The sequence below is a fragment of the Podarcis melisellensis genome, assembly GCF_964234715.1.
Source record: "Podarcis melisellensis genome assembly, chromosome: 1".
NCBI classification, from domain to species: Eukaryota; Metazoa; Chordata; class Lepidosauria; order Squamata; family Lacertidae; genus Podarcis; species Podarcis melisellensis.
The window spans coordinates 108,076,790-108,100,170 of record NC_138528.1 but is presented as its reverse complement, the minus strand read 5'-3'; the positions used below and the strand labels follow the sequence as shown (position 1 = coordinate 108,100,170).

General features: G+C 41.4%; 1 protein-coding gene across 4 annotated transcripts in view; it reads left to right on the top strand.

Annotated features, from left to right (window-relative positions):
- The window catches only part of LOC309376627 (sodium channel protein type 1 subunit alpha), a 102,986-nt gene that overhangs the window by 48,140 nt on the left and 31,465 nt on the right, over positions 1-23,381 (top strand). For 2 of the 4 annotated variants that reach the window (XM_081923144.1, XM_081923142.1), the window contains exons 2-11: positions 4,149-4,464; positions 8,078-8,198; positions 12,321-12,408; positions 13,275-13,403; positions 14,513-14,604; positions 15,652-15,921; positions 20,076-20,139; positions 20,774-20,915; positions 21,096-21,302; positions 22,106-22,405. In XM_081923144.1, coding sequence (XP_081779270.1) covers positions 4,201-4,464; positions 8,078-8,198; positions 12,321-12,408; positions 13,275-13,403; positions 14,513-14,604; positions 15,652-15,921; positions 20,076-20,139; positions 20,774-20,915; positions 21,096-21,302; positions 22,106-22,405 — 1,677 coding nt within the window. In that variant the 5' untranslated portion in view covers positions 4,149-4,200. Of the gene's footprint in view, positions 1-4,148; positions 4,465-8,077; positions 8,199-12,320; positions 12,409-13,274; positions 13,404-14,322; positions 14,415-14,512; positions 14,605-15,651; positions 15,922-20,075; positions 20,140-20,773; positions 20,916-21,095; positions 21,303-22,105; positions 22,406-23,381 lie in introns of all 4 variants that reach the window. The other 2 variants (XM_081923143.1, XM_081923141.1) reach the window with 1 other exon arrangement.

The window sequence follows — 23,381 nt, the reverse complement described above, 5'->3', positions numbered from 1 at the left end:
GTGACATTAAATGTGTGACTGTGTTGAGTTTGCCTAGGCTGTTCCTTGTAAATAACAGTTGTGTGGAGGATGAAAGAAGATAATCAGTACTGGTATGACAGCACTCTTACCCATTCACCACAGTCCTGATGGAAATTTCCACCCACCAGCAAATCTGTTCTTTACCCCTGAAAGGAAATTGCCCTTACCAGCAAAGGAAGCTTTCTTCCTGGGGCTGATAGCAGCTGTGGTGGGGTTTACTTAAAATATAATAATAATAATAATAATAATAACAACAACAACAACAACAACAACAACAACAACAACAACAACGATGATGATGTCCTATCTAAGTTTAGCTCAGTCAGCAGGGGAAATAATGTTATCTTCTAGGTCAAGAGAGCTCACTGTAGTGTGTTGTCACTTTTCACACAGACACAACATGGGCAAATGTGGCCAGATTCTCCATTAAATGCCAAGACTCCATTACCCTCCAGTTCCCAGAATAACTAGCCAAACAAGACAGCAGCATATAGTTTGGGAGTAAGATAGGCCATTACTTTTATTGGGTCTACTCTACATGTGAACAGTTTGGCATAGGCATTGGGTAAGCCACATTATTCTACTCCAGCCCTCCTTCTGGAAGTGCATCTAAGGGTAAACCCAACTTGGGAGCCTATGACCTGCATCAAATAGGGGTACCTACCCACCCCACTCCACCCTCTGTAGTGTGCTGTGTAGACTCCCACTCCCCAGTCTTAGTGTTGGCACTTGTAACACAAGCACAATGTGTGTGAATGAGGCCGGATTCTCTGTTCCAGGACTTTGAACATCTGCAGCATCCTTCCTCCTCTCTCCCTTCCTTCTATACCTCCCTTTTGCACCATTCTCTGATGCTGTAGTGTGAACAGAAGAAGCAAAGTGCTTCCTATAAGGCCACTTCTTGGAACAATGGTCACAGCCAACCAAGAGTGCTGACCCATCCTTTCATGCACCAATGGCTGCCAGGAACCTTGTATCATCACCAACAAAGGTTCCAAATTTTGAGTCATGCCTTCTTACTTTAAAAAAAAATTAAAATCTGTGTTAAGAGTTTTAGGGCAACCAATTCCGTCCTATTGTCAGTTTGTGTTTGTGAGTATTGAAGTAAACTGAATTCTTTTTAATAATGCTAACATGTAGTTTGATTTTTTTCAGCCAATACTGCTGATCATCTGGCCAATTGTAGTGGCATTTCTCTTCTATTACAAGTCCCTATTTCCCCCCCCCAAAAAAAAAAAACAAGTATGCATTTGTATCAGTTTCTAAAATGATTGATAAATGTAACTGGGACATTGCAAAACTCCTAAACCAATTACGGTGGTACCTCGGGTTATAGACGCTTCAGGTTACAGACTCCGCTAACCCAGAAATAGTACCTTGGGTTAAGAACTTTGCTTCAGGATGAGAACAGAAATCATGCTCCGGTGGCGCAGCAGCAGCAGGAGGCCCCATTGGCTAAAGTGGTGCTTCAGGTTAAGAACAGTTTCAGGTTAAGTACCGGCCTCCGGAACGAATTAAGTACTTAACCCCCGGTACCACTGTATACTATTACCGTCTCCATGTGAAAATTCAGGTAGTCTTGTGATATATAGTGCTTACTGATTCCATCTGGCTTATACCATATTTTTCGCCCTATAGGATGCACTTTTTCACCTCCAAAAATGAAAGGGAAATGTGTGTGCGTCCTATGGGGCAAATGCAGGCTTTCGCTGAAGCCTGGAGAGCGAGTTCCCGCCGGGCTCCCAAGGCTTGCGGATAGCAGCCTGTTCTGGGGGCTGGGGTGGGGCGAAGCTTGGGCTTCCCCCGCCCCACGCCTGGGGAGGAAATATTTTTTTTTCTTTATTTCCCCCCCCCCAAAAAAGTAAGTGCACCCTATAGGGCGAAAAATACGGTAATCCATCTGGAAAAGTTGGAATTGCTGTTTTAAGTGAACCACCCTTATATAGTCCTTTAAATGTCAATTCAGACGTTAAACCTGAAGTATATTGGGATTCGTCTACTTATCAGACATGGTCAAAGGAGACCTTTGAAATTCAGGCTTTATTTACTTTGCATGTGCATTAAGGATCCATTAGCTGTTTTTGTTGTTTTTTGTTTTGCAGTGCTGGGATTTTCTTTTTGCCATTAAGCAAAAAGCAAAAAAACAAAAAAAACCAACACTTGCAATAAAACAAAGATTTCCAGTGGTTTCCCTGCAGATCTTCCTTCCTTCCTTCCTTTGTTTTGCAATTTGATTTCAAACAACCAAAGGACAGTTTTCGACACCCCCTTCCCCCCCTAAATCATTCTAATATCTCACTGGTCTTTCTACTTGGAAGTTCTATGTCTTTTTCATTGAACGTTCCCACAATTTCTTTTTTTCTTCTTTCTCTTACGCAATCGAAAGTAGTTGTTACCTTTTCTCTTCTCACTCCCTCTTTCCTGTTCTTTCGTCATCTCCTCTTTTCTCTCTTCCCTCCTTTCCCCTCTCCATAGATATCCCTGTCTCTCTCTCTGATCCTTCCCCATGCCTTTAAAATGAATCGGCACACGCTTCCACCCTTCTGATCCAGCACCGCTTCTCTGCTCTGCTCATACCTTCTACCTCCCTCTTTTCCTTTTGCACTCCTCTGCTGTTCTTCATCTCCCGTCTTTGCCCGAGTGTATTAGGTCTGGCACTAACGAGCAGGCCTTCTTCAAGGCATCCTGCCAATGGGTGGAGACTGCAGACGCTCTAGTCTCTCGGAGGAGGTGGGGGTGGGGAGGATGTGCTCTTCTCTCTCCAAATTCTCATTTGAAAACCCAGCCTGCAAAAACCATAAAGAAAGAAAAATCTCTCAGCAGCATAAAAGGTGCACCATAAGCAGTTTTCCTCAGCACTTGGTGTTTCCCCACCCCCACCCCACCTCCCTCTGTTGCCATGCTGATTTTTGGCTGCATACGGTATATTTGTGACACTGTTTCATCTCTTTCCACTCTTGAGCATATTTCCAAAATATCAAATCCATTAAAAGGAATTAAGAGCATATGCTGCGGTTTCCAACTATAACAAGCATGTGTGCTCTCAGGAGTACTCTGCAAGAGCCACATACTGTAGTGGAAACGTGGTGTCTCCATTCCCAACCCCCCAACCCACCCACCCCGCCTGCATTTTGCAGAGGAGAATGCAAGCCTGGCTTTTGCTCTGACCTGATTCTGAAAATATCTTCACAGGATCAACCCAGCAGAAATCGAGTCACTGAATTAGACCCTTTTGTTAATTAACCAATGTGTTCCCCCTAGGATTCTGTAGCAGGGTAGCTTTCTTATTTTTTGTAATTAATAAAATATTGTTTGAAGTAAAACGCTGTGCCCTCCAATAACACTTCAGTTTGCTTGGAGTTTTTTGTGTGATTTTTTTTAAAAAAAGATCAAATAGCTTTTAGAACGGCTCAGCGTTTTGTCTCAAGTAGCTGGCATATCAATAAGCTATTTTTAGGACGCCAAACTATTGTGCATTGCTGCGGGGCAATCTCCATTCATTCCAGTGGGATTATATGAGAACCCTGTGGTCAGGTCCCTGTGTCTTTTGACAGCTCCGCAACAAGCAGAAATTCACAGTTCCCCCGTCATTAGATCTGCATGCCGGGAAAAGCTTCATCCGATCGATTTCGATTGGTTATGCCACCCATCGAAATTGGGTTATTGGGTTGGTTTTGTTGTATTTTGACTCCGTATTTTGTGGTTTTTAGATTCTGATGTTTTCCTGTGAACCGCCCTGAGACCTGTGGGTATATAGGACAGTATATCAATTTAACAAAGGGTAACAAATAAATAATAATTAATGGTCCGGAAGTCCTGCCAGAGGAAAAACAGATACCGTTCTGAACCAGAGGCTAATCTCACTGAAGGAAATTGAGAGTGCACAGCAGCAAGGCGAGTTGATGGATTGTGTCTTGGAAATCCAAAGGCTCGTTCTTTTGAAAGTTCCTTTTAGCAATGTAGTAGTGTCGTTTGTTTGCAAGATTTTGCTTGCATCAAAAAGAGTTGGTGCAGGAAGTGTTCCTTCCCTGCTTAGTAATTTCTGTTTTTCGTCTTTCCTTCCTTCCTTCCTTCCTTCCTTCCTTCCTTCCTTCCTTCCTTCCTTCCCTGCCCATTTCCTTATGCAGTACTTCCTTATGCAGGAGAATAAATGGTAATTAAAATGAGCAGGATGAAAAGATGGAGCAGCCAGTGCTTGTACCACCAGGACCTGACAGCTTCCACTACTTCACTAGAGAGTCTCTTGCAGCTATTGAGCAACGCATTGCTGCAGAGAAGGCTAAGCACTCCAAACAAGACCGTAAAGACGACGACGAAAATGGCCCAAAGCCCAGTAGTGACTTGGAGGCTGGAAAATCACTGCCATTTATTTATGGAGACATACCTCCTGGCATGGTGGCTACTCCCTTGGAAGACCTGGACCCATTTTATCTTAACCAAAAAGTGAGTGTTTCATATCAAGCATTTTACACTGTCCCTTTCCTTTTCCATTTCCTTGCAGTCAGGCACACAGCCTACAATTTCCCCATGTGTCTTTCTGGGATCTCTGTTACTTGTGATCTACCAGGTTCGAAAACCAGCATTTCTGGGTAAGGGCAACTGATTGCACTGCAAGGATGTTAATCATTTGTTCTCAATCTGTACATCAAAAACTATTCGTATTTCAACTCTGCTGGAAAATTATCTAGCAAAAGGCTGGCGGGAGACAACAGTGATATCACACACACACACACACACACACACACACACACTGTTCCATAGACTAAATGACTGGTTATTAGCTTCTCATATTTTCTGAGACCATTCATTAGCTGGGTGGTTGAAGTGTTTGTTTGTTGACAACAATTATTCTACATCTATCTATCCATAGCTGTCAACTTTTCCCTTTTCTTGTGAGGAATCCTATTCAGAATAAGGGAATTTCCCTTTAAAAAAGGGGAAAGTTGACAGCTATCTATCGATATCTAAATAAATAAATAAATAAATAAATAAAAGAAGCAGTTTTTTTAAAAAAAACATACATCATTGACTAGGCAGTGTGTATGGAGGTTCTGGGCTACCCAGATGGCAATACCTCTCTTTCAGTCTCACTGATGCGGTCCAAAGGAAAGCAGAGAAGTAGTTTAGGCACCAGCTTGGCTGCTGCAGGAGTTGCCAGAAAGAGGTGTACAATTCGCCATCCAACTGCCTTACAGACTCCGCTCCAGATTTGTGTGGGTTTTACTCCTTAGCCTTCTCTTCTCCCCAAGATATCCTGCAAGGCAGTGGAAGTTTAGGATCAGAGTTTTCCTTCTCCTAGATGGGCTACCTTCTCAGGTTCACAAGCTCCATCAGCCCCTCATTTCCCTCTGCAGCAGATGCAGAAACCACCTTCTTGACCATTGGACCCATTGTTAGTCCTGTCTGCTCAATCCGCCGGAGCCTGTATTCACATGCAGGAGAAATCCCCAACTCACTGAGGTTTTGAGACATCAGCCGTCCTCACCTGGTTTAGCCAGCCTGTCGAAGTCATTTCTTGGGATGTGGCCTCTGTCACATGTTGACAGCTTCTAGGAGCCACAGGTGAAAGCTGAGTGTGGGGTGGGGTGTGGGATGTTAGGAGAGGTGTAGTACCTCTTGTGAGGTACAAATCATGCTCCTTCCCTGGGTAGCTTGTCTAACTGAAATGAAGAAGAATATGTTCACTGAAACAAAAGGCAGCTTGGTCAGATGGTATGGTCAAATCAGAGCAATCAAAAAGATTCCTTGTGAGAAAATGGAATAATGTTAAGGGTGTTCTGTGCATGCACATACAAAGCAGCTAGTTATGGGGGCCACACCTGATCTATGGAATGCTGGCTTGCACATGGCACTTATTCTCTCATGACATTTTAAGAGCATCCTAGGGGGAAATGACACTTGTTTTGAAATAGTCAAACTGTACAATCTAGGGAAACCAATACAATAAACTTGGCAATGGGTAATTGTTCAGTGGTAGAATACTTACTGTGCTAACATAAGATCCCAGATTAGGTCCTAGGCAACTCAAGATAGGACTGGGAAGGACTGCCATCTAAAACCCCTAGTGAGTATAAGACACATTCCTTCCTTTGGTTAGTTATGAATTTCCTCCCCTTTGCTGGTTGCATGTACACAGGAACAACAGCTGTGGCAAGGTATTCTCCTGAGTTAGTTATTCCATTGCTCATTACTGTTGTTAAATTGTCCAAGGACATTTTCACAGAGGAAACAAATTCTACCAGTTGGGAAGATGCAAAACTTTTTAGAGGGGATGATGGGCTTGTTTATCCTGCATACCTGTTTTTCCTTTTCATGTTATTATTACGATGAAGGTGCATATGGCTTCTCATGTTGATATGCAATATTGCATTTGGCTCAAATGATGCTTCCTCGGGCTGTGTATGCACACGTCAGCCTTTGAAGTGCTGCAGTTTGGGGTTTCTTAAAAGCACTTTTGTAGACATTGCTTTGCAAGCGTCCATACCTGCATGCTCTGTAAACAGCATGAGCAGCTGTTAAATCATTGCCAGATTTACACACAGAGGTGGTGGCTAGGGCACATTAGTTTCTTTGCTCCCTCCCCTTTTGATGCCCACGTCATGCCTTAAAAAAAAAAAAAATCCTGCAAATTTATTGATGTACCAGAAGTCTGCTCATAACTAACTAATGCTCAGTTAGTTTTACTGTGCTGAGTGCATGCCCAGAGGCTTCCTTATCTTGTACCATGCAGGTGACTTGGTGACTACATTTCTCTTTGGGGACAAGCCACTTTAGGTTGCATCCCACTATTGACTACTCATTGTAGAGCCATTGAAATTAATGGTTCTGAACCATTTTTATTTGAATGAGTCTACCCTGAGTATGACTAACAGTGAACACAACCCTGTGTACATTCAGAGGCTTCCTTTCCTTGTAGTACCATGCAGGCAACTCTAGCAAGGCACTCTAAGTATGCCCAGAGGCTGCTTGTCCTGGCACTTTGCATGGTGGATCACCAACTGTCGTGTCTGTTATATTGCAAAGCATTGTGCTACAGTATCCTCAGAATATCCCTGCCCTGGCACCAGGGAGGCAGCAGACATCACATAATTTGATTTATCAAATGAAGAGTGCAAAAAAGGGCACTTCAGGCTTCTGATATATCTGCTCCCTGTTACATCCAATAATTCCCCTGGAGTCGTTGTGGTTGATTTCTCAAAGCTAAGTTTTGTTAAGGAGCAGCATGCAAAATGGGCAATTCAACTCTGTGCCAAACTGGCACCATAAGAAGTCAAATAATATGGTTCTTGGAGGGGAAAGTTTATAATGATTGGAGCATTCAGTTGATTAAAGCTTTGGGATTTCGATAAACTGGGATGGTTGCTTAAAAAGTAATAAATACTATAGCAAAAAGAGCCCTTTCCCAATTCATTTGAGCACTTGAGTACAGAGGAGAAAGAGTTAATGGCGGCTGTTTCTGCCCATCCTTTAAAAGAGCACAAACACTTAATGGAGGCTGTTTCGGCTCTTCTTCTAAGGAGTAAAAGAGTGAAACCAATGCAACCCTCCAAAGACTGAAACATCAGTATACTCGTGTACATGGGAGGGAAAATATTTGTTGCCTTCAAGTTTGTCCAGAATACCAAATGGCTCGGGTACCTCTCAGGTTAATCTCTGAGGAAGTGTAGGGAGAGGCTACATAGGTGCAGTTCAGCAACATCCTAATAGGAGGTTCTCAGAGATGGCCTTCACGCACAAGGCAAGAGGTGCTTCAAAATGCATTATAAAATGTGAGCCAGCTATTAACTTTTCTACCAAAAAGCGTTTGAATGGAACAGCAAACAAACGATATAACAACAATATGAAGAGGAAAATGCATCTGCGAAGGGCAACGAATACTCTTACATAGTAAATAATGTCCTGCTTATCAGGTAAGTTATAACAATACAGCATTTGACAGGAAAGGATGTGTTCACAGTGACTGGGTTTTTTTAATCACTGGGGGAAATTAATAATGAAAGATGATTGTAGAACTGCATGACTTTAAGTTGCTCTCACCTTTTCTTCTTTCTTCCAGACTTTTATAGTATTGAATAGAGGAAAGGCAATTTTCCGATTCAGTGCCACTCCTGCCCTATACATTTTAACTCCTTTCAACCCTATTAGAAAAATATCTATTAAGATTTTGGTACATTCATATCCTTTTCCAGTTGTTGTTTTTGAAACTGTTCACTTGTTTTCATAAGATAGCAATCTACAAATGTGTTCTTCAGTTTCCTCGTGACCATCCCTGTTTCTAATTTTACATGATTAGGTCTAAAATGAAAATGTTTCAAACTTGCTTATCAAAATTCTCAAAAGACTTTCTGAAATCACCTTCCTACCCTGTCACAAATACCTATGGAATAGATTAGTTTAAAGCAAATGGAGCACACAGGTTATTCCATTCCTCTAGTTGGGTATCAAAGCTCTACTGTACATACGGTGCTCCCACAAATCTGATTAACACTGACCTCAGTGACAGCTGTCATTGGAGCTTCTGCATGGGTAAGATGCACGTGCATTGAAATGTATAAGGTAAAGGTAAAGGACCCTTGAATGGTTAAGTCCAGTCAAAAGGCGACTGGGGTGCGGCACTCATCTCGCTTTTCAGGCTGAGGGAGCCAACATTTGTCCACAGACAGCTTTCTGGGTCTTGTGGCCAGTATGACTAAACTGCTTCTGGCGCAACGGAACACCGTGACAGAAACCAGAGCGCATGGAAATGCCGTTTACCTTCCTGCCGCAACAGTACCTATTTATCTACTGGCACTGGTATGCTTTCGAACTGCTAGGTTGGCAGAAGCTGGGACAGAGCAACTGGATCTCACCCCGTCACTCAGATTCGAACCACTGAACTTATGATTAGCAAGCCCAAGAGGCTCAGTGGTTTAGATCGCAGCGCCACCCACGTTACCTTTGGGGGGGGTGTTTTGTTTCTGAAATAATTTTTATTTGATTTTACAAGTATAAAATAAAAATAACACAACACATATCCACAATTAAGAGATTCCTCTGAATCTCTGGACTTCTCACCTTCCCCTCCATGGGTTCTGTTATTAAATCTTTTCTACTGCATCTTTTCCAGTACTCCATATTTCTTTATAACTTCTTTATCTCCATGATACCCATTACATTGCAAGTGTTGTTGCAATCCTGCTAATGTTTTCATCTGTTTACAGTGGCCTCCAAGATAAATTATAAAAAATTTCCATTCCTTATTAAACTTTTGGTCTTCTTGGTTCCTGAGCTTTCCGGTCATTTTTGTCATTTCGGCACCCACATTACCTTTTGAACTTTATATGTGCTATGTAATTGGTGTGAGCTGCCATTCAGCTACTGTAGTATGACACCATTGATAAAATCCTTTAAAATGTTGTATCCTTGGAACATGATCCTGGAAGATGCTAGTCTTACCATTTAAGCACCCAACTGCAAACCCAATCAGAGGGGGAGTGGCCAGGTGGTTAGTGTTAATGCTGTGTCCAATGCTTTGTCAAAACAGAGAAGGATGTTCAGCAGCAGCAGTATTTTTCTTAGGTCATGAAATGGTCCAAATGTATTACAGTGGTACCTCTGGTTGTGAACGGGATCCGTTCCGGAGGCCCGTTCGCAACATGACCAGAATGCAACCCGTGTCTGCGTGTGCGTGGGTTGCGATTTGCTGCCTCTGCGCATGCGTGTGATGTCATTTTGCGCATCTGCGCATGCGTGAGCTGCGAAACCCGGAAGTAACCCTTTCCAGTACTTCCGGGTCGCCACGGGACGCAATCTGAAAATGCTCAACCTGAAGCAAACGTAACATGAGGTATGACTGTACTTTGTTTACCTGGTATGGTTCATCAGTGACAAATCAGATGCACATATAACAGCCACCAATGGAAGACCTTCTTAAAGCTACAATCCTAATCACGTTTACCTAGGAGAAAGGCACACAATAGAACTTACATCTGAGTAAACATGCATAGGATTGTGTTGTATGTCAGCTAAGACTAGCAGACTTTCTCTACACAATAAACCACTGATTTAAAGTAGAGTTTCCTACAGATTGTATAAATTTGTATCATTCGTTCTGCACTACTGTAAGCCTTTCAACTGATGCAGTGCTGTGCTGTGCCAAAATCTTCACCTGCGCTTCAACCATTCTCTACCAATTTTATGACAAAAGAAATTGAATTCTAGAATCAGGAAAGGGAGAGAATTTTTTTGGGAGAAATTCTCATGGCTTGGGTGGATGTAAGACATTTGTTGTACTTTCCCACATTCCAAAATGGTCAAGAAGTGTTTGTGAGTGTCCTTCCTTTCACTTTACAAATCTCTCCAGTGGTTTGCATTCTCCAGTAAGGCTGGAGGAGAAATTCAACACAGTTCGCATTTCAAGGTGAGTCTACCTAATCCACAATTTCTGAAATAATATGAGAACAAAAACACAGCCTTCCTTCAAATTCCAGTTTTCTGAATTTTGCAATGCAGTTCTCCAACCAAGTAGCACGAACAATCCCACCCTGGATTTTGTGGTTGTGTTTTTTGTAATTGCAAGTATTTATATATTTGCCAAATAGTTTTTATTAGTCTTCCAAATTTTAACCAATCAATACCAAATTACATCAAATTTAATACGTTTTTTCCCCCAAAAAGTTGACTTCCTGCTGTTCTTCCTAGCTGTGTCCCTATTTTCCCCAATTTACTGCTTCATATTACAAATTTATATCCCAATTCACATTTCGACCCTTATATCTAATCTTAAATGTCACATTTTCCGATTTAATTCTTGTTCTTCTTCTCCCTTTCCCCTTCGCTCTTAGCTGTCCAGTTTACAATTCCTGCTTGTATACTTAACAATAACTTATTCCCTTATACATCAAAACGAAAACAAATGAGGTCTCGCAGCGTAATTGCTAGTATTTAAACTGTTTTTAATATTGCATTTTAAATTGTAATCTGCTTTAGGGTAAAGTGCTGGTAATTAATTAAAATGGGAATGATCGTCATATACTGGGCTAAATTGTGTGTAAAAATAGATATTGTGGTAAAAAATAAAACACAGAACTGTTATATTAGCGGAAATTGCTTTGCAAAAATATCTATCGGGCAAAATTGCATGCAAACATGTATTGGGATAAATTTGTAATAAAATGCTGATGTATTTTCATGAAGACTTTTTTAAAAAAACGCTGATGTATTTTCATGAAGACTTTTTTAAAAAAACAAACACAAACTGATGTGGAAATGTGGTGAATGGGGGGGAAAATGAGAAACGGGAAAAACCAAAATGGACAGACTTGCCAGTTCCTACTCTCCTTCCCCTGGAAACAAAATTGTTCTACTTCGCTTTATTATTGCTGACAATCACATTTTAAAAAATAATGTTAAAAGAGGTGTTACTGCACCAACCTCAGATTCTTGATAATCAGTCCCCCCAGGCCTCCCATGTTTCAAATAAAGCTCAAGGGAGATGTGCAATGGAGAGAAAAACTCACATGTCACTCACGACCACTTCACAATGTTTTGATAAGCCCCACCCACCATAACAGCAAATAAGACTGGTGTGCCTTGAGAAAGAGGCAGAAAAATGGAAGTCTGTTTCACAAGGAAAGAAAATTTTTGATATATTGAAGGGAAGGTTTTGGCACAGTAGGCATACATAGGTTTTAACAAACGAAAGTGTAGATTACGAAGCATTTAGATTTGTATGAATTAATCACTTTGCAAATGGTAGATACAAGTGGCATAAATTTGTCATTTCGCAAATACAGTCATATCTCGGGTTGAAGTAGCTTCAGGTTAAGCATTTTCGGGTTGCGCTCTGAGGTGACCCAGAAGTAATGGAGTGTGTTACTTCTGGGTTTCACTGCTTGCACAGACGGTCAAAATGACATCATGCGCATGTGCGGAAGCAGCGAAATGCGACCCACGCTCGCACGCGCAGACATGCAGACATGGGTTGCGTTCACTTCAGGATGCGAACGGGGCTCTGGAATGGATCCCGTTTGCATCCAGAGGTACCACTGTATGCATCAGTGCTATATTGCACCATTCTAATTCAAGAAGTCAACCAACGTTACACTTTTTTTCCCCTTATCTAAATAATGCCTGCCCTTATCTACATTTACTATAGTCCTGGATTTTTAAAAAATAAGACGTTAATGTATTGTCCCATAGTTGCTTTTTAAACAAATGTATTGAGCTAATAAAAACAGAACATCACATTAATTTTGAGTTTTGTTGATCAATAATTATATTATTTCGCGCTGTATGTTCCTTAATGATATAATCTACATTATTCAGCATGCTCATTATGTGCACTATTTTGACCAACTGCGTATTTATGACCCTAAGTAACCCTCCTGATTGGACAAAGAATGTAGAGTAAGTTGAATACTATTAATATGCATGTTTGCATGCTTTGTTGTGGACTGGATTCTACTGGAGCTAATACCATTTTTAAGATAGATGTAAGGTGCAATTTGATGGTCCCTGGAAGGGAACTCCAGAGCACGTAGGATAGATCAGATCTATTCCTCAGAGACAGAAATTCCCTCTCCCTGCAATAATAATAATTTATTTATACCCCACCCATCTGGGCTTCCCCAGCCACTCTGGGCGGCTTCCAACCAAATATTAAAATACAGTAATACATGAAACATGAAAAGCTTTAGATGTCTTCTAAAAGTTTGGTAGTTGTTGTTCTCTTTGACCTCTGGTGGGAGGGCGTTCCACAGGGTGGGCGCCACTACCTAGAAGGCCTTCTGCCTGGTTCCTTGTAACTTGGCTTCTTGCAGTGAGGTAACCGCCAGAAGGCCCTCGGCGCTGGACCTCAGTGTCCAGGTAGAATGAAGCTCTGGCCTAACCAATATCAGAACTCTAGTGTTGGTATGGCCAGGGAGCAGCTTGGACTGAAAGGATTCAGAGTCTCTCCTGGGCCCCTAATACCACTCCTGGGGCCCCAATACCACCCCAGGAGGAAAAATTAGACATATTCTTCCCCTTCCAACATAAATGCATCAATAAACGCGAGCAGGAATGGCTTGAGAAATGCAAGAGCCTTCATCCAACTCCATCCTCACTTCTGCCCTGCCACCCTGAGCTCAGCAGGGCACTGGCTAAAGTAGTGAAACTGTTTTCATACTTCTCAGCCACTCATTTAAGGATTGCATCCTGTAGACTGCGGCTAGGATGCAGTGAGCTCACATTACATTTTAATTAACAATGAATATTTTGACTATTTCGCCCAGGTATACATTCACAGGAATATATACTTTTGAATCACTTATAAAAATACTTGCAAGAGGATTTTGTATAGATGGTTTCACCTTTCTTCGGGATCCATGGAACTGGCTGGATTTCACTGTCATTACATTTGCGTAAGTTTTACATTCCTTTCTTGCCCATCCCCTTTTTGTTTTTGTTTCTTTTGCATGGAGAGCATACAAAAACCTATGATGTTTATGGTAATACGATGTGCTTTTAGCAATCGGGGTGGAGAAAATAGATCCTTCAATGACTAATGACTGGATGCCATTTTCTAGTGACTGGTGCATGTTAAACAGTATAATACAGTTATACCACACCAAGGAATATGAATTTGAATAGGCAAATAGATATAGAAGAAACTTCTCTGTACAAGTTTATTTTTGCTGCCAACATATAACCCCTGTGTTCAGGCTTACAGCCAACTGGACTGGAGAAAATAAATTACAGCAGATTAGAGATTTTTCTTTTGTCCTGTGGGTACTTATAACACACAATGAATCAGGGTTTGCAGCTTAAGAAGTTCATGTGGCAAACTATTATCAATGTTGATCTTCCAGAAAAATCTGCTGTTTGTTCTTCCCCATCTTTAATAAGGATAGTGGCATTGTATGTTTGTTTTTTTGTGAATCCATATATGGTGTAATACTAGCAAAGTAACTAGTAATGTCGATTGTGGAATTCATGGAACACTAGGAGTAAAGTTATTGACAAAGAAGGTAATTTCAAGTCCTGCAATTTCCCCCTCCTACCAAAAGAGGAACACCTTCCCCTTTCTCTTCACAAATGACTTTAATTAAAAAGTTAAGCTTTCCAAGTAAAATCACTGTGGCTCACCCCCCCTTCATTTAAATGTAATCTAATCACCGCTGAAAGACCTTAATGAAAAGCAAACTGCAGTGAAAGGTAAACATCTCAGTGTCGCTATTTAATTTTTTCCACTAAAGTTACCCAAGGGATCTTGATGAAAGACCCCAAGTAAGTAGCAAAACATCTGCCTTGATGCTGAATAACTGTGATTTGATTCTACAGGTATATAACAGAATTTGTAAACCTAGGCAATGTTTCAGCTCTTCGAACTTTCAGAGTATTGAGAGCTTTGAAAACTATTTCTGTAATCCCAGGTAAGAAGTAAGTGGTGTAAAGTGCTAGGTCCCTCGTGCCTCCCAACTGTTCCTTTTTATCCTGTCATTGTGTTTGTGTGTGAACTCCCCTATTACAGATATGTGACAGAGTTTGTGGACCTGGGCAATGTCTCAGCGTTGAGAACATTCAGGGTTCTCCGGGCATTGAAAACAATATCAGTCATCCCAGGTGAGAGCTAGGTTAAACACAGAGGCTGACTCTCAGACTTCATGGAAATTCAAACCACACACATTCCTTCACCATAAGCCTCGTTGCTTGCTCACTCGAGAAAAAGCAGGACTCATGTTTCGGTAGCAATGAACATTGTGATCCTTTGCTTTTTGCCATTTGCTTTTTTACTTTTGAAACCAGCCTTTGCGTTTAACATGTCGTTGCATGAGATTACGGCAGTATACACAGCCTGTGTGATTTGCATCATATAATGTCAAGCTTTGAGGTCAAGCTGTGACAGAAAACATAATCATAACTGTGACCTTTTTTTACCCATGTGTTTTTTACCTGCATACTGTAAAACTGTATTTGCTCTTGGATTTTTTTAATTTTACAAAGACCAATATCTGTATCACAATTGAACTTGTTGAAATATCTGAATCACTATTGAACACAAAACAGTAAGATTAAAAAATAGCATGGTTGTTGCATGGGAAATTTATTATCTTTTTCCAAACCACCCACAGTTTCTTAGCATTAAGTCCTAGTATGTTATATACTCTTTTACTTAGCAACATGTTATAAAGCTAATTCCAGCTGAGGGTTGGGTTAAAAGTGTTGACAATTTTCTTTAAAAATCCACACCTCTAACACTTCAATCCTGGATCCTAAACATATTTATGCAGGAGCAAGTTGCAATGATTTCAGTAGCACTTCCTTCTGTGTAAAATTGTTTAATCTTGGTACGGTAAGATTTCTTCTGTATGAAGCTAATGAAAAGCATGATTAAAAATCACTTGTTTTGGCATTAAAACAAGTTGTTTTCAAGAATTAAGTGCAGTCCATTTTCATTCACGAGTCCAATGAATATAAACTTCAAATGACCTCATCTCCACAAGACGCATCTTCACAAGCAATAGAACCATTGTTAGTTCATAAAATATCAAAGTCATTTATTTGGGCTTCTGCATGGTTTTTTATTGGGGGCAGGGACTGTTACTGGGGTATGTTGTATTTTTAAAATATGTGTTTGTCATCTTCCTAACAGTGCTCTTCTGCTTTCAGGCCTGAAGACAATTGTGGGAGCCCTCATTCAGTCTGTGAAGAAGCTGTCAGATGTAATGATTCTGACTGTATTTTGTCTGAGTGTATTTGCTCTAATAGGGCTCCAGCTGTTCATGGGCAACTTGAGGCATAAATGCTTGTATTGGAATCCGGCCAATGCTACAAATTCAAGTGATCCTTACCTTAATAGCACATTAGAAGAAAATCTAGGAGAAAATGGTACATTTAATAGCACGCCGTTTGACTGGGATGCATACATACAAGAAGAAAGTAAGAATGTCATTTTATATTGTTATTTTAAATAGTAATAGTATTATCATTAATAATATTATGTGGCAGTGTGTGGGATTAAATAACCATGACATAAGTATTCGTGACATAAGGAGGTTGGGAGCTGTTGAAATCCCCTCAATTTAATGCTTTTCTAAATAGAAGCTAGCCCTTTTTACAGTTTTTTCCATCAGGTCACTTGGACACAGCAGCCTAAGTCATATTCCGCAGGGACTGAATTATGACCCAATTCACACATAATGCTAAACTAAACCATGACTTAGTGCAAGCATACAGACTTCCGGAGAGGAGATGATGACCACTTCGCTTCTCCTTAAGTCCAGCTGCTGCTGTTACGCAAAGCCATTGTTTTTGCTTAGTGTGCGGTCTGAAACAGCGCTCATGCTTTCTCTTCATCTTGATCTCAGCTTGTGATGTGAAGAACTGATCTCAGGTAGGGTGTTCCCCAGCTCAGATTCTTCCATGGCTCCCAAAGGAGCCAAGCAAAGGTTGAGGAGGTAGGGAAGAGATATAGGAAGGAATGAACATTTAGCACCTCTTCCTGAACTCTTCCAGCCTGAAGATGTGGTCCTTCTGCCATCCATTCCTCAGTAGCATCAGAAGAACAAATAAAGTCAGTGTACTAAATAAACATCATTTATGCTTTCAGTGTTTTTGTTTGCTTTTAAGATTGGTTATTCCTGTTTGGTCTATTGACCGTGGATTCGTTCTTTGTAAACATTTTAAACTTTTTCATGATTTTATTATAGAATACATGATGCTTATTTTATACTTTCTTAACTTTATTCTTTTGCTTCTATTCATTAATCGGGACATACTTTCTCTAGTTTGGTTTTCCCCCATTAGGGTTTCCATTTCCTCAGCCTTCTAGAAGCCAAGAGTTTCAGAACCAGAGAGGGTGCCTTTAAAGAGCACTGCCAGCTCCCTCAAGGAGGGAAGGCCCAACCACAAAACAGACCTTGCCAGACTTCATAAGGCTTCTAGTGGCTTCATTAGTGGGGCAACATCCCTTCATGACCCATAATAAGGGGAGAACCAGCTAAGAGAGCTCACAGATAGCCTTCTGTGGTCCTGATAACGCCTGTCAGAATCTGGATGTAGCTTGCCGAATCATCCTGACTCGGCCTGATACGACCCTGCATACCAGGACTAGACATTATGTGACCGTATGGAAGAGACATTACTTGATGTGACCTTACTGAAATAAGTTGCCCATCAATTCCTCTGTGAGGCCCAAGCCATAATGGAACAGGATAGGTGCCACTGATGGAAAAAGCACTCTCCTTTGTTGCCACCAGCCTGACTTGCAGTGACAGAAGAATCTCAGTGGAAGATCTTGAGATCTGGCCACAATGGCATGGGAGGAAGTGGTCCTTCAGGTACCTAAGTCCCAAAAATAATTACAAAGAAGGAGCGCATCTGAACTGCCACCCTTCCACTGTTAAGTTTTAATCATTATTTACTCTTTCACGGTTAACATGCTTCTTTAGTACTGGTAATTTTTGTGCATTTCACCATGAGTGACTAAGGGTGACCAAGATGTCAGTCTGTGAAATGCTCCAGAAATGGGCCACTTCTCCTCTTCACTTATAAAAACAGGACATCACACTGTGTGTTTGTGTTTTGTTTTGTTTGTTTTTTGTAATAGCAGCACTTCCAAAATCTATTTTTTGCCCTTTTTGCCTTCTTTAATTTCACTTGGAGGCAACTATCACAACAGTTTAAGCCGGAGAGCTTCTATTTTAAAATGTATGCCTGTGACAACATGAAATTCACAGCGCACGGAAGGGCATCCCCTGGAGAAACTGAGGAGAAAGGTTCCAGCTTCCATTTCCTAAAGGGATCGATAGTCTCATCATTTCTGGGAACATGTTAATCACACTTTGTAAAGACACAATTGTTTAAGCTGTAGGAGGGCAAGCCGCCTACCAGCCTCTTCTGTACTTTTCTTGCAGGGAAGAGGGATGTTTTACCATATATTGTTCGGGTTCCTTAGAATTACTATTTTGAGGTAAACAGTGCCCTCTCAACAACCCCCCCCCTTCCCATCCATCCCCAAGAGGAGCAATAATTGTGGGAAAACAGTGAAAGCTATAGAAGGCGTCCATATGCTTTTCCACTCGGGGGAGGGGGACTTGCCATTTTCAAATTTATGTGTATATTTAGCGACTAAAATGGTTTAGGGTGTGTTTTCACACTTCTCAGGCTGCTGCAGGTCAAAGTGACCTGTCCGTAGCGATGGGGGAAGAAATTCAGTTTGGTTTCATGGTTTAATGCGAATCTGTACTTTTCCAAACAACACACAAGCCAAAGCTATCCTCTTGAAATTTGCACTCTCCCCAATTTCACAATGAAGTTCTCCAACCAAAAAAAATATGCATCAAAACACAAATATCAGTCACCATAGGGGTGGGAATTGGCTGTGGGTGCTAGATCCAGTCCAATTTTCCATACATCGGCACTTGGTGGATGATGCCTTATCATCCACTGGACAGCGTGGCGAATCTGTTTCGCCATCCATGTTTCACCAAGACCAGATGTCTCCACTGATGTGTATGCACAAATCCTGTTCTGCCTTAGCTGATGTCCTCCGACAGCTGACCGAGTTCAGGAACTGGGTATAGATGTTCTTGGTTCTCTTGTGCCAAAGCACTTCTCAGCACAATCAGGATGGTTATTTGCGTCTCTTTCAGTATAGTCATAGCTACAGAGAGGACAAGGGGAGGGGAGGGTAGAGGGCAGAATGACACAGCCTGTGTATCATAAATAAATGTAGCATTCTAGGTTTGATTAGGATGAATCATCCAGCCTCAAAGAGAAAGTGGCTTAGTACAGTTGCATCTGGCACTTCGGTGATTGTGACCATTACTCTTCCATGACAATAACACATTTCTAAATAAAGTAGGTAGTAATTTTCTGCCACCCATGGCTATGCCCCCATTCACAAAGAATGAAATTACCACAAACAGATTCTTACAGAGCAGGGGTGCCCTCAGAGGCCTTTCCTGATGCCCGCAGTGTCCCTTCCTACTATGTTTTCAGTTGTATGTGGTGCCCATGACAGTTTCTGTGGGCATTTGCACCGGTACAAACTGGTGCGCAAACAGCGGGCAGAAGGTTTTTACTTTTCTTACCATAACTTTCCTTGGCTGTCCAAAATCAGGTCAATATCAAAACCCACTCCCAAACTGTTCCAGGAAACTACACATTTGCTTATTACATGCAAACTGAGCTATTGAGTGTTGCTCTTTATTGTTTGCTTCAAGTTTGGGACCAGGTATGTTGAGGGATGATGGTGAAACAGAGGTCACAATTAACTCTGTGATTCAACAACTGGGTGTAAGCCATGTACCATATTTTTCTGTCTATAAGACGCCCCCGTGTATAAGGCGCCCCTATTTTGGGGGACTCAGATTTAAGAAAATCCACCCTCAGCACTCTCCGTGTATAAGACGCCCCCTAATTGTGGGCATTATTTTTTAGGGGGGAAACCTAGTCTTATACGCAGAAAAATACGGTATTTGTAACCTGTGGAATGGGTCAGATCCCCAGATAGTTCTTAGGGAGTTCTTGGAGGATCTAAGAATCAGTTTGCGAGTTTCATTTTATTCCGTAAGTCACTCCATATTAAATTCTTATGTAACAATGAGCTGAAAAGTTGGCTAAATTCCTTATGCATTCACTCAAGCTAGAGATCCATTAATTAGATTGAAGGGTAAATTTAACCACTTGCTATCATGAGATGAACTTGGTGATGCCTCCATTTATTATGGGACAAAACAATGGAGCATCCTAAAGGCAATATTATTCGTGATGGCTCCAGTGACCCAGTTTTTCATTGTGCCTACTCTATAGAACTGGGACCTTTTTAACATCCAGCAAAGTTGTTGGTGTCCTCTTTTTATGTCTTCCCTCAATACCCTCGTTCTATTTGGACAGCCTCGTAAGATTACCCATCACCAACTGCTCTTTCCCTTTTCACATTGGAATTGTTGGTGAAAGGGTTCCAAGAATGAAGCCACAAAGCAAAAAAAGGGGGGGAAAGAAATAGAAATAGAAATTATTATACTGTATGATTCAAAATTGCTGGGTTATTTTCTCCTAATGTTTTGAAATATTTTTTTCCCAAACAGGTCATTTTTACTTTCTGGAAGGACAAAATGATGCATTGCTTTGTGGCAACAGTTCTGATGCAGGGTAAGACCACCTCCTACCATTAAGCTTTAAAAATACAAAGTAAAAACAGGTTTTAACATTGTTGTGTACCTTATAATTGATAACTATAACCTGACATGGTGTATAGCTGGAGGGTAGCCAATATGGCACTTGCTAGATGTTTTTGAACCCCTTCACCCAATGTCCCTGGCCACTGGCCATGATGGTCAGGGCTGGTGGAAGCTGGAAGTCCAAAAATATCCAAAAGGCACTGCATTGGCTACTCCTGAACTGGAGAATTGGATTTGATCTGCTCTGATTTAGGCTTCTTTTTAAATAATTTGATTGTGGTCATTGATTAAATATGTCGAATTGGAAATGGGAAGCAAGAGACCAAATTTTTAAAAAATGGGAAACCCAGACTTGAATCTTACCTTACTGGAGGATCTAATTCTCATCCTGAATGGATGTGAAGAAAGCAGATAGCTGGTGGGCCCAATGGAGCAAGAGGGAGAGAAGGAACAAAAGGCAAGGAATTTGGGTTAGGAACTTCCTGTGCAGGGTAGGGCCTACCTACTCAGCTATGCCCATATGTGTATCCATTGCAAAGTAGACATTTCACTAGCTTTGATGATTGACTGTTCTTCATCCTAATATTTTCTTTTTTCTTTTTCAGTCAATGTCCGGAAGGATACATGTGTATAAAAGCTGGTAGAAACCCAAACTACGGCTATACAAGCTTTGATACGTTTAGCTGGGCCTTCCTGTCTCTCTTTCGACTGATGACTCAGGACTTCTGGGAAAACCTTTATCAGCTGGTGAGAGAGGATAATTTTTGTAGCGAAAGCTTAAGATTTGCTGGTTTCAAAACAAAACCTGTGCAAGTAACTTGAGCACAAATATTGTATTGGCTTACAAGAGTCACACAGGGAAGGGTGTTGCAAACTCATATATTACTTTTATATATATATATTTTTTAAAACTATTGTTTTCTCCAGACATTGCGAGCCGCCGGCAAAACGTACATGATCTTTTTTGTCCTGGTGATTTTCCTGGGCTCTTTCTACCTGATCAACTTGATCTTGGCTGTTGTTGCCATGGCCTATGATGAGCAGAACCAAGCCACCATGGAAGAAGCAGAACAGAAGGAGGCCGAGTTCCAGCAGATGCTGGAACAGCTGAAAAAGCAACAAGAAGCAGCTCAGGTATATTTCTGATGGGAAATAATTGAACATAATAATTGAACACCATTCTAGCTGAATGTATCATTTAGAAAGCTGCCGTGCCTTAAAAGTGTTTTCTTCATTTCAACCAGCTCCCAAAAGATACTGTGAAAAGAAATCTACCTGATATTTTTGTCTGGTTTTTATGATATATATTTCCTATTTAAGCCCCGCCCAGGTGTTTACCATAGTTTGAGGGAAAATGGGTACAGTGGTACCTCGCAAGACGAATGTCTCGTAAGACGAAAAACTCGCAAGACGAAAGAGTTTTTCGTTTTTTTAGTTGCTTCGCAAGACGAATTTCCCTATGGGCTTGCTTCGCAAGATGAAAACGTCTTGCAAGTTTGTTTCCTTTTTCTTAAAACCGTTAATACCTATGGGAATCCGTGCTTCGCAAGACGAAAAATTCGCAAGACGAAAAAACTCGCAGAACAAATTAATTTCGTCTTGCGAGGTACCACTGTACTACACTCCCTGGCCTGACCTTAACCTTAATTAGAGTATTAGGGGGGTGGTTGTATTGTTAGCTGCCTTGGCACCTTCAGCTGAAAAGTCAAGGTACACATTTTCTAAAATAAAATAAACGCATAAATAAAATTCAGTGGAGGTGCATGTGAGGAGTATAAGGCACAAAAACGATTATGTATAAGGAAAAGAACCATTTTGATTTTATAAAACTAAATCTACGCCTGAACTTTTCCTATGGAGTTTCAAGTGTTTTAAGTTTAGAAACACTGTTATTTTCATGAGGCCAGTGAAATAAAACCCTCAATGCTTTACGGCAGGCAGCGGCGACAGCAGCAGCGACGGCATCGGCTGAGTCGAAGGATCCGAGCGCAGGCGGTGGCGTAGGGGGGCTTTCTGAAAGTTCTTCTGAAGCATCCAAGTTGAGTTCAAAGAGCGCCAAAGAGAGGAGAAACAGAAGGAAGAAAAGAAAACAAAGGGAACAATCTGGAGGAGAAGAAAAGGACGAAGATGAGTTTCATAGATCTGAATCAGAAGATAGCATCAGGAGAAAAGGTTGCCGGTTCTCTATTGAAGGGAACAGGCTAACACTAGAACGGAAACACTCTTCTCCCCACCAGGTATCTGAGTATTTCGTTTCCCTGTCTTTTAGTAGTAACTGTAGTATATTCCCTTCTGGTATTGCTAATCTAAGAATGACCTCTTTTGCATGGCAGACTGCTTATAATTAAATGCAGTATATAAATGTATACCCAGTGCTTTTTTATATAAAAAATTTTTTAGGGGTACTCTCATTTTGACTCAAGAAAATCACCATTTTATAGTTCAAATTGGGGGGGGGGGAATCAATACAGTAAAGGGTAAATGGACAAAATTATTATTATTTATTTATACCCCGCCCATCTGACTGGGTTTCCCCGGCCACTCTGGGCAGCTGCCAACAAAATATTAAAATACAATAGTCCGTTAAAAATTAAAAGCTTCCCTAAACAGGGCTGCCTTCAGATGTCTTCTAAAAGTCTGGTAGTTGTTTTTCTCTCTGACATCTGGTGGGAGGGCGTTCCATAGGGCGGGTACCACTACCTAGAAGGCCCTCTGCCTTGTTCCCTGTAACTTGGCTTCTTGCAGCGAGGGAACCGCCAGAAGCCACCTGCGCTGGATCTCAGTGTCCGGGCAGAACGATGGGGGTGGAGACACTCCTTTAGGTATACTGGACTGAGGCCATTTAGAGCTTTAAAGGTCAACACTTTGAATTGTACTTGGAAACGTACTGGGAGCCAATGTAGGTCTTTCAAGACCGGTGTTAGGTGGTCTCAGTGGCCGCTCCCAGTCACCAGTCTAGCTGCCGCATTCTGGATTAGTTGTAGTTTCTGGGTCACCTTCAAAGGTAGCCCCACATAGAGCTCATTGCAGTAGTCAAAGCGAGAGATAACCAGAGCATGCACCACTCTGGCGAGACAGTCTGCGGGCAGATAGGGGCTCAGCCTGTGTACTAGATGGAGCTGGTAAACAGCTGCCCTGGACACAGAATTGACCTGTGCCTCCATTGACAGCTGCGAGTCCAAAATGACTCCCAAGCTGCACCCCTGGTCCTTC